The sequence below is a fragment of the Diadema antillarum genome, unplaced genomic scaffold (genome assembly GCF_040938485.1).
Source record: "Diadema antillarum isolate AM-2024a unplaced genomic scaffold, OU_Dant_1.0 scf00000107, whole genome shotgun sequence".
In the NCBI taxonomy this organism is placed as follows: Eukaryota; Metazoa; Echinodermata; class Echinoidea; order Diadematoida; family Diadematidae; genus Diadema; species Diadema antillarum.
In genome coordinates this window covers 820,890-833,054 of record NW_027270996.1, presented here as the reverse complement: position 1 = coordinate 833,054, position 12,165 = coordinate 820,890, and the positions used below count along the sequence as shown (strand labels likewise).

Here is a 12,165-nt window from a genome sequence, read left to right as displayed (position 1 = left end):
ACAAAGCGGACTGACGCTGGTTTTCGAGAGTCGAGAGTCACGTAGGCTTATGCAATAGTGCTGATACGTCATCATTCGTGATTTTGTTACCTCGCGACTATAACTTCTCGTACAGATAATCCAGGGGCGGATCCAGGAATTCTGTAAAGGGGGGCGTGACTGATATTTCTGGTGCCACTTCCGGGTTTCATTTCATTGTTTTTTCTTTTAATTTCCAACACCAACCAGTGAGGAGAAGATCGAGATAGAAATTTTGATTTTCTGAAAGTCTTTCTGCAGCACTAGTTTATGTTTTTGCCGTTTATCTTTTATTCATTGCTCTCGTTATTTTGTCATTTGTTTGATGTTCCTGGTAATAAATAAAGACAACAACAAAAAAGGTATTATCTATGACAGAGCAGTCTTTGAGATAAGTGCTTAATTCGAGGAGTCTATGTTTTGTAGGTAAGACCAGATTGATTTTCATCAGTATTTTCATAAATTATCATTTACCCAATTTGGTGATTTTCTCCAATCATGACAATACCATAATGGATTTGTAACCCAATTTTTTTTTATGTTGCCCTTCAGATTAAAGAAATCCTCCGACAGTAATGTCCTCTACGGAAAGTTTTGCAGTACAGTTTGCATCGTACGCATATACAGTGGTTATTAAAAAAAGTAAAAAAAAGAAGAAAATATCAACAACACTCATTACTTTCCGAGCGGGCAGGGGTAAGGTGCCATTGACCCTTGACACAACCACGAGCTCTACCCTTGACACTTTTTTTTTTTTGTTTTCAGTGATCTTTTTATTAATTCCATTTCCTTTGAGAATATAACAATTAAAAAAAAAATTACACACATTCTACATAACATCTGTCATAAATCATGTAGATATTCCTACAGTTATGAGACATAATCCATAATCCATATAAAACAAGAATAATCATTCAATTCATTTTAAGGCAGATATCAAACAGAAGAGAGGAAATAGAATGAATTATCCGATCATTCCTTTTTAACTACAAAACAAACAAGCAGAATTCTTATATGCAATTGTGAGCAATTTAGCCAAACACTAAAAAAACAGGAAATGAAATTTCTATTATATCAAAAGAACGATGACAACAACATAAACCACCCTCATTCCCACCTTTCCACCATACCCAACCCTCAAACTACTCATAACTTTAAACTTTAAACTTTAACTTGACACGCCCCCTCCCCCTCGTCCACACACACACACACACACACACACACAAACACACACAAACACACACGCAAACACACTATAAACAGTAAAAACTGTGCCGTAGTGATAAACTCATTCATATTTTGCAACTATACTGTACCAGTAAATACCCTTAACCCATTAACCACATCCCTTTGTGACAGCATGCAAACCAAACAAATTGTTTACCTCCTTTCCACCCGCTCGTTTCGAAAAGCTAATGTGGCTCTGGAGATAAAACAATGAGACTTTCAATCATGAGGTCGCTGGTTCGAGTGTGGATATCAGCGGTTGAGCTCTTAGGGAAAGCGCTTTATCCTCATCGCCTACCTCTGAGGGAACTAACAGGCATTAATCCCGTGAATGCTGGCTTACAAGCATTCGTTTCTGAAGTTACAAGTCAGTTTAATTCAATTTCTATACCTGGGTAGGCCCTACCAGGGAAGGAAAGGAGTGCTCAAGTGAATTGAATTGAATTGAATTGAATTGAATTGAATTGAATTGAACTGAATTGAATTGAATTGAATTGAATTGAACTGAACCGAACTAAACTGAAGTGAAGTGAAGTGAAGTGTCTTGCATGCAGGGACCACCATGGAGCTTCAAGACATTTATGTCCGTGGGGCAGGGGAAAAGACAACGGGTATAAATGGGAGAAGCGTTTTATTTTCCGAAGGTTCCTCGTGGAGATTTTCCTCCCGGTCAATACGAGCGGGAGGGGTGGGGTGTGTCAACATCGCCAATGGAACGTTTTACATGTATCATGGAGCTACAAGATGTATTCTATAGTCGTTCAACGCGTTTTGAAGTGAGAAAATTGATAAAAATCAACACCGTCAGTTTTCAGTACTTACAGCAGTGTCGTAATGATATCCATGCCAGTTTCAACAACGCAGTGGGATGCACAATGTGTGATAAACCCTAGCCCTGGGCTGTAGTTCAACGTCGAATACTTAAAGGGGAATAGGCCAACCCCCAAAATACACAATGTATCACGGTTCCAGTTGATGCAGCATTACATGTTGCTGTACATGTATATATTACACTTTTGTCCACAATAACTGAACCCATAGTGGGGTAATATCTCTTAAATGCAGGCTTCGTTATATTAATACAACTGTACCTTTTGGACCTCAACTTTTGAAAGTCAACTTGAACATATGGGAGAATCTTTGTTCTGGAAGAATTGGGAGCAGATTTTGGAAGTTCGAAACGGGAGGTTCGTAAAAAAAGGCGATAATCTGTGTGCTGTAAATCTCTATTAAAACATGAAAGCTGCATGCCCTTGACCGTGGTCCATCGCGTTGTACCTCTCGGCCAGTATATAGCACATTGTTCGTGACTAACCAACTCGAGCCGCATTTATGCTTCTGTTTGTGTCGCTGGATGCACCAAGCGTTCCATTCCATTTCAAGTCTGCAGAGAGGGCAGGGGCGGAATTGTAGGTGCGTCGATCATAGTCGAAGAGTGACGAAAATAGGTATGCTTTAGTGGCTATAATGGCAGTGACCAGTTAGTGAAAAATACCGAGTACAACGTACTCTACGTGCTGCATATGAATTAGCCTACATTTACGACTTTATAACTATACAAAAGTATTCTACATGATTATGGACGTGGAGTGAAGATGATAAGCATTCTGTCAGTCTGTAGTCTTATACACTCGAGATTCTCGTTTTGTTTTGTCAACCCAAGGCGAAACACCCATAGGACATATTATAGGCTACTAGTCCCATAGAAACCAATTAGTAGGCTTACTGGTTTCTACGTGGAAAAATGGTATATTGGGAAACCCAAAGAATTTCTATAAGTCTAAAGACCCATAGAAACCAAGAGAAAATTTCAAGTATAATGGGAAACCCACAGAATTTCTGTTTGTCAATTGGACCCACAGAACCATAAGAAAACACTTCTATTTGACCTTTAGAATCCTATCCTGATGGACCAACAGACACTCAAAGAGAATTAATACCCATAGAAATGTGTTATATAATATAATAGAAATCCGCAGACAACTCACTGCATTAAGTTCTTTGTACAATCAGCGTAAGTGAACATAATGTGCAGGCACATTAATACTGTACTATAGGTTTTCCAGGCTAATCTCGCACTTTTTTCAGTCTATGTGATGGAAGGTTCATTCAATTTAGCAAAAACCCTCGTTATCGCTCAGTCTATCTTTCAAAATTGCAACTGGTGCGTTCAGTTTAGCATTTCGATCAATGCACATGCTGCTTTCGAATTCGTAAAAAGGGTATTCATATTGGCTTGTACTCTACATTCATTCAAATTCGCCATTACTCGCCGAAAAGGGTCTTTGAGTCATTCAATTTCGCGAATGGGCAGTCAAATTCCAAACATTTTCATTCAAATTTACGTCATGTTACTTCTTTTTTTGAAAAGGTGAGAACATTTAAACGTGTATTTCTATGTAACTTTTTGTTTCACCCACATCTTGATACTTGAACTTTGAGACTACGTCTGTATCTATAGGTTAGTTTTATATTGGTTCCAAAAGAAAACCAATATAAAACCTGCAAAACCACAAGAAACCAACAGAGACCAACAAACCAAGAGAACCCTCAAGACTGTATCAGGGCAAATACTGGTTAGTGGTCTAAGGGTAAAGTAAAGATTGGGGTTAGGGTTACATTTAGGGATAGAGTTTGGGTTAGGGAGAGGATTAGGTTCAGGATTAGGATTAGGGATAGGATTAGTGGAAGGGTCCGGGGTGATTTCCCTAGACCCCTCAAGACTTGTTGAACATCCTGTTGGTTTGAAGATTAATGGGTTTGTATTGGATTGCAGATTGTGTTTATATGAAAGCAACTGTTCTACTTTTGGATTGAGTTTATATCAATTCTAACAAGAAACCACTGAGAATTAACCCACAAAACCGATAAGTGATTCTTAACTATTAGATGTCGTCTGGGTCACCAACGGTGATGATGCACGGGTATTTGATCCAAAGCAACAGACCAATGAAAAGCATACCATGCAAAAGAAAAGAGCTATCATTCATGATGAAGATTCTTGTTTTGCCAGAACCATGGTGTCTCGCGTAGCGCTCGTCACTGGCTGCTCTTCCGGTATCGGGCTGGTGACTGCACAACGACTGGCCCAGCGCGCCAAGGACCCGCTGATCGTCTACGCGACCATGAGGAACATGTCCAAGAAAAACCAACTGGAAGCGGCGGCAGGGAACGTCCTCAATAAAACCCTGTTCATCCGAGAGCTTGACGTCACAAAGGAAAAGACGATCGTGGAAACGGTCACTCATATCTTGGATACACACGGACAAATAGATGTGTTGGGTATGTCATAGGGAAACTGTACTTAGCATTTGTACTCAAATTAATGAAGTTGATAATCACTTTTAGTGATAAATAGTATATGGAACGTGATTTCTCCTTTCACCAACAGGTCATTGCCAACTCAAAACATGCACTTGCAAAATGGAATTTAGGTACAAAACAATGGGAATGAATTCAAGAGGAAGAGAATTATTATTACCTTTTCATTAACTTTTGAAGCGATCGTTGCGGTTCGCCAATTACAGTTTTTCATGCCTCCGCCATGATTTGTCACCAGGGGAGTTTCGGGTTGACCGTCCGTCTTTCCGTCTGAAATCGAATTTGTGTGACGACGCGACGTCGCGTCGGTCATTTCAAGGGATGGTACAGTTTTGGTAGAGATGAGAATTAGGCTTTTAACTTTTTGCGAGATACCAAGAAAACACTTATGAAATAGTGGAGAGCATACCATTTTAAGAGGAATTCAAAGTTTATTTGATGAAAATCGGGTTTGGAATGACTGAAGCATCCAAAAACAAAGTAAAACAAAGCGATCGCAATAAAAGATGGGTCCCACACTTTATCAGAATCGCTCTGTTTTGGATATCTCAGCCATTTCATAACCAATTTTCATCAAATAAACGTTGAATTAATTGTAGAATTACATGCTCTTTCATATTTCATAAGAGGTTTCTCATTTTCTCACCAAAAATGTTAGAAACCTGAAATTAGGTCTCAACCAAAACTATGCGATCCCTTTAAGAACTTTTGTTTGAGGTATCTGAAGGATACTTGGCAAAACATTTAAGTGGACGAAACTGCGCCTATCAACTTGCAGGAGCACAGGTTCAAGATGAAAAGTCATAGGTAAAGGTCAAATTCTAAAATTTCATCGTGTTTTCTCTGTATCTTTGCAATGCCTGAAGATAATTTCATGAAACCTAATGTGTGCTATGTTTTACCAGGTATGAATATTCCAGGAAAAGTGATAAATCATGGGTCAAAGGTGAAAGGTCTAAAATCCTGAAATGTAACGTCTTTCTCCATGGCTCTGAAATGACTCACTAACTTCATTACGGGTACATTATTATGTAAGTATATTGTCAGACTGTGAGTTTCTTTGAAAGTTTTGGTTCATTATTATGGTCAAAGGTCAGGTCAAATGCTAAAAGTGCGCTACTTATGCTGAAATTACCCTATTTTCTCCATACCTTTAAAGGTTCCATGACGTTTATTCCTGCGACTATTGCTTCCATGGAATACCTGCACGCTGAGGCAGAGATAAATTCTACCCACAAGCATACCCCCCCCCCCAGTCGTAATCCTCACATCAAACTTAAACTAAAACCCTATCATAACCCTAACCTAATCCTTAGTCCTTGGAAAAACAAAACAAAACAAAACAAAACAAAACAAAACAGGAGGAATTGCCGCTGGAGCGAATGTCCGGTCATCCCTTTTAAATGACTCAATGCACCTTATCAAACTCGATGCGCAAGTGCATTACCGCACAACGATTTTATAGGATATTTGAATGATGGGGTGAAATGTTCGGGGGAAATGCAAATACATGCATAAGTTTTTGCATATTTTGACTTGGCTTAAAGTATTGTCATTGAATTTTCTGTATCGGTATTGACAATTAAGTAGTGGTTGCTTGAAGATAGTTGTGGGCTATGGGGTTAAAGGTCAAACGAAACCTGGTTCAAGAAATGTATATGGATGTAACTTCTCAACACATTTTGCGCTGTGCTCAAACTTTCAAACATGTTATTTCCATCTCTCTTATTGTCGAAATGTATTTCTGTAGATTTATTATTGAGAGAAGATACTGCGGGTGCATCAGTCGCAATAGCGCCATCTCTATTTTTTAGGATCCCTGGGTTAAAATTCGGGTTACGCTATGTCATTTTCATTGTTAGATACTGCCTGTTTGTTTGACCCCACTCATCTTGTCAAGGTCAACTTGGCCTCCTATTGAATTTTTCCTTTTAATTGCATTTCCCATTATGACTGGTTTTATTTTTTATCTTGTCAGTGAATAACGCGGGCATTTCTAGTCCGAATATCGGAGAAGTGACAAGCATTTCTACCTACAAGAGGATGTTCGACATCAATTTCTTCGGGGTCGTTCGGATGACCCAGGAAGTGATTCCGCACATGAAGCGGCGGAGGTCGGGTCGGATCATTAACATATCTTCATTGGCGGGAATTATGGGTATGAAACCTTTCGTGAGAGTTGCAATAATTTGTTCACAGTAGTGACGACACATTGTATGTGTAATCGAGCGGTATGTCTTATCTACCAAAATGATGTCTACCCCACTGAGGTGGTCATCTGTATACCGCATCCGCGTTCCTGATTTTTTTAAAAGGAAAATAGGTACATTTTAGGAGGCAATACGGGGAAACAACCCCGAAATATCTTTGAAAAGGGGGTTTATGAATTATTTATTATGGTATATAGTTTTCAAATCTTTTTCCGAACAATCCTGAAATAGGGTCTCGAATAGGGATAGTTTTAATTCCCCGAAAAATTTGCGGCTTCTTGGTGTGTGACATTGATTCTATTCGTCACGCTGCTTGTGCGTATGCCTTAGCAGGCTTTCCTTCGAAAACCCTGATAGGGGGTAATTTTGATGGCTTCCATTCCAAAAGCCCGCATTATAGGGGGACAACATTCAACTTATTTCAATTTAGAAAGGGGTATCTGTAAGAATCATGAACCGGCGGAATATGGTGAATAGGAAGCCGGAGAACATTCGTGACGTGATTACCGTTACAATGAATTGGAAATACGTTTTAAAAGTAAATGATCTGGACATTGATGTTTATTGATTCTAGTTTAGTTTGCTAACCCTGACCTGAAGAAGCGCTCTACTACATTTGGTAACTCTATGTTACTCTATCATGGTCGAATCTTCCAATGAGTTCATCCGTGGGGTAAAGATTGTTTACCAACTAGATCTCTCTTGGCCTTGTCATAATGACGGCGGGGGGGGGGGGGGGGGGGCTGTTAGAAAGCATACTTATACATATACTTTTGCCGCAATGGATGAAAATGACGCTCTTTTCTTGCCGTTTGCGTTCCCCCAAGGTGTGATGTTTTACGAGATGTACGGGTCTTCCAAGTTTGCACTCGAAGGGTTCTCTGAATGCTTGGCAACATACCTGCGGCATTTCAACGTGTGGTGAGAACAAAATATTGTGAATACATTTTCTACCATAATGTTGTTTTCGCTTGTCCCTCAATTATACCAATTTACCAGCTAGGCCATTTCACGTTTTGGCGAAATTTTCCCACAGCTGAAACTCATTAGATAGGGCCTACGTGTATGTTACCATAGAAAGAGCACACGCATCCATGATATTAGCAAAATTGCAACAGCTACTCTACTCCGTTGTTACTTCTGTCATAACGTTACTTATCGTTGTCTTTATCAACGTATCATGTAGCATTTGTTGTACTAATCATTGTTCATGAATATGGTTAAATCATAATTTAAGGTAGGTTGATTCTTATTATGCATACTTCTTCTCCTGTTTACTTTTAGTAAGACATAGTAAGATATGCCATTTCTCTCTCTTTACTCAAATATCATTGCAGGGTAAGCAATGTGCAGCCAGGACCTGTTGAAACCAAAGTCCTGACCAATCCAGATGTGAGCGACGTTCTCCTCCAGCAGATGGAAGATCCCAGAGTGGACGACAAAACGCGCGAAATGTACAAGATGATCTGGAAGCGCAGGGAGTTTATGCTGACGGTGGCCGGCGGGGCACAGACGGCGTCCGAAATCGTCGATGTGGTTGAAGAGGCGATAGACTCCGAGAAACCACACTTGCGGTACCAGACCAGCGAGCTGACGAGGAATCTGGCTGCAGAAAGGTTTAGAGATCCTTTCGGGGACGACGTGACTGGAGATTTTTATACGAAATAGGTGTCGCTGTTTAACAATACATGTAGCTAGACATGGTGTAGTGGATGTTGTTCGAGACTTGCGAACGGGATATCACTGGTTCGAATCCCCCACCCGTCGCTTTCATCCGCAGTCAAAATGTTGACACCAACCCGTTACGAAATCACCAGTGGTGTACCACCGATTGCAGATATACCATGCTATGGTAAAGTTGCCATTTTATAAGACGGGGCCCGAGGATTCTGCCATAAACAGTGTTTTTGTCATCGAGAGTTTTCATCGAGAGATTTTCCACACATATTTCCCACAACATTCTACACCCTAACCTACTTGTGGTTTACTTTTCTTGTGTTTATTGTGCAAGGTATTCTTTTATGAAGGCCTACCTGTTTTATTGTCTCTTGGAAACTATCCTGAGAATTTACTTCAATGCTACCTTAACAGTGCATTACGGTTTTGAATATCTGAAGTTGTAATATTCAGTTTGGTTATTAAAATAATGTTGATAATGTTATACAATGCTTACTTCTTCTCTGTATTTGTTCCTCTGTTTGTTTGTGTGTTTGTTGTTTGTTTTGAGACAATATTCTTTGTTCCACTAGTACTAACCAATGAGAAAAATATCGACGTAGAAATCGTAATATTCTGAAGGTATTCCTCAGGCACTATAATTCTTGCTTTTGCCGTTATTTTTTATGTTCTTCGTAATAGATAAAGATAACTAAAAGATATGTATGACAGAGCTGTCTTGGAGATAAGTGCTTAATTCGAGGAGTCTGTATGCGTGATAGGTAAGACCAAAATGATTTTCATCATGATTTGCATACGCGTATATATATATATATATGCGTGTATAGATATGTATATGGGTGTGTGTATAATATATATATATATATGCGTGTATAAATATGTATATGGGTGTGTGTATATTATTTATATTATATTTGTTAAATTTGTAATATTCTGCTACTAACATGTAGATTGTCTGTGTATCTTTTCATTTTATTCATGTTTGTATTCTCAACACTATAATATCTTGTATATCTTTTGTGTCGTTATGTGCAATCTTCAAGTATTGTATTCACTGGTTTGTCATATTGTTATTTATATTTTTTGTTTGTACTTTCATGTGCAATTTGGTGATTTTTATTCCACAATTTGACCATGCCATAACGGATTTGTGCCACGCAATTTTCATGTGGTACTTCCGATGTGAGAAATCCCGCGACAGGGTATGTCTTAAGTTTTGTAACACAGTGTGCACCATATAGTATCACGTTTAATTATTCATATGTGGCCCTTGAAGAAGACTAGGCCCTCATAAAGAATCGCCCTCTCTCGGACAACTCGGGGCAGGCACCAGACACGGAGCGAGTCGATCTGGAAAAGGCTGTGAATGTGACGTCACCGTATCGAGCCTGCACGCGCACGCTGCAGCTAGCTAGCTGCATGCATGTGATATGCATTGCTAGACTGTAGATCTATGTTTTTCTGCTCGCGATCGCCTCATCGTCAGGAAACTCGGAAGTTTAGTAAAATCAAATCTGTCACTGTAAAGTTCTGATTTAAAAATACGGGATTATCAAAGTAATATAACATTTCCGTGGAAATTCAAGCTTTTTGATATCAGTAAGTCATTATTTTACCGGTGTACAATCGTCTGCGATATTTCGTTTGTGGGAATATTGTACCTATTCACCTGGATGATGTTTTCTGTTTATATGAAATGCAATCAATAAAGATCACAAGAAAATGAATCTTTGATATTTCTTTTGTGTGATTTTATTTCATTTCTGTGTAAGCCTTTGCTTACACACGGCCATCTCTATTCCGCTATTCAAATATTGTTATCGGCCCTTTTGCGCCAACAGAAAATATGTACTGACTTTAGCAAAACGAACTAGAAAGGTTCTACACATGTCAATTTACTGATGAAATCTCACACGAAGTACTGCAAAAACTGTTATTTAGTAAAATTGCAATATGGGGCTGAAATAAACATGTTAAACAATATTTATTAATTTTTAAAAGGAATCTCTTCAAAAGCTTTTTATTTAGATCAAATTTGTGGGGAATATTCCAGATATGTAAAATGAAATTGGCATCATTGTCCGAACGTGCTGCCCATAGAAAACTGTGTGTAAAAAAAGTAACGTTGCACTAGATTATACATTGATGATGAGCGATAGTTAATGGTTCGACATCACAGTTCAAACTATCTAACGAAGATGAGGACTGAGTGATTCTTAAAATCTAAATCCAAAAAATAGTCAACGGCAATCACGGTTTACGCCTAGTTAGAAGAAAACGGCACTCAGTACATATAGACTCTAGACTAGAACTAGGACTAGGACTAGTGAGCAGTCAAGGACCGAGAAGATTCTACTCGCCGCTCCGTCGACAGCTGTACGTGCACAGCGCTAATAATAGGCACAGCGTAAACGTTTCGTATGCAATACATACCCCGAATGGCCCTAGCCCTGCTGCCAGAACTTGAAGAAAGTCCAGACGAAAGTCCAGACTCCAAGGTCTAGCGTTGCCGCTAGAGGCCCTGGTGCTGCAGGCCCTGTTGTTTCTGTGCTGAATTTTGCAGGTAAGGTATCTGCTTTATGGATTTTCAATGTTTTTGTGGTCGAGATAAATCTCATGGTGGTCGTATTAACACCAAGGTCAATTTAACATTCAAACAAATAGTTACAGGGATAAAATCAGTATCATTAATATGTCTCATGCATTTTTGTGTGAATTTCTTACATATTTCCTTGTACATTTTGACCTTTTGTTTACTATATTATCTTTTTTTGGGGGGTGGGGTATTATGGGTTTAAATTTCTTACAATACTGTACTATTTCTTTTGGCTATGCAATTAAGGCCTGTATGCGTACGTTAAAAAATCAAGGGGTATTAATTGGTAAATCCAAATCAAAAATGCATTTTGAGGCCAGATATCTTGATTCAACAACAAAACTACCTTTGCTAATTTCCCCATTTTGGCATAGTCTAAAAAGTTAGGCCCCTAGCTCACACAAAGTCATGCTAATTGAATTACTAACAGTTAGGCCCTTGCTCTCATTCCAAACTCAAAATCTCACAATCGAACTTCTTGAATCTTGTTCTAGTTCTATTGAACTGAAACTGAAAGGTCTCTAGAACAACGATTCTATACTCTGATACTTTCCCAAATTCATGTTGATGGCCTGTGGCTGGGCTAATACATACTCACATTTCACATTATTCAATTTGATATGAAATCTGCTACAAATGGTGCTAAAACTTACCAACTTTGAACATTAGCTGGGTCAAGTCTACTGCGGAGATCGATTTCACCCGCGCCTTCGTCGCCATCTCTCTCCCGCTCCACTACCCGGCCAGCCATGGCGGGATTGCGAGGAAGAGGCTCGTTTTGATACGGTACAGGCTGGCGTTCAACTGCACCTGCACTGCCTGATGATCCTTCGACGTCACTTTCATCTTCGTCGTACTCGCCTATCTCCCCATGGTCGTTATCGTAAGAGTCCGAATCATCAAACGAATCCTCCGAATCTGGATCACATTCCAAAATGAGGTCCTCGATATCCAAGTCAGAGGTACCTTCTGCCATTTTCAACAAGAAAGTCTAGTCGGCTTCGCATCCTACACGTATTAGCTTGGCTTTGTATAATACTAGCTAGCTATACGCTAGCTAGCGCTAGCTCGCGCTCGCTCTCTCGCATAAGATCGAGGCCTCATCACGGTGACGTC

General features: G+C 39.4%; 1 protein-coding gene across 1 annotated transcript; it reads left to right on the top strand.

Moving 5' to 3' along the window:
• Positions 1-4,262: 4,262 nt before the first annotated feature.
• Positions 4,263-8,444, top strand: LOC139719219 (retinol dehydrogenase 8-like). Its single transcript, XM_071630648.1, has 4 exons — positions 4,263-4,527; positions 6,545-6,724; positions 7,604-7,684; positions 8,098-8,444. Exons 1-4 carry the CDS (start codon positions 4,263-4,265, stop codon positions 8,442-8,444), a joined length of 873 nt encoding a protein of 290 aa, XP_071486749.1.
• The last annotated feature ends 3,721 nt before the right edge of the window (positions 8,445-12,165 follow it).

Bases quoted from the DNA above. Each gene is read 5' to 3' on its own strand.
- LOC139719219 (XM_071630648.1), top strand. From the start codon at position 4,263: ATGGTGTCTCGCGTAGCGCTCGTCACTGGCTGCTCTTCCGGTATCGGG. The intron at 4,528-6,544 runs GTATGTCATAGG...TTATCTTGTCAG, and splicing joins CGGACAAATAGATGTGTTGG to TGAATAACGCGGGCATTTCT. The intron at 7,685-8,097 runs ATTTCAACGTGT...CTCTCTCTTTAC, and splicing joins CTTGGCAACATACCTGCGGC to TCAAATATCATTGCAGGGTA.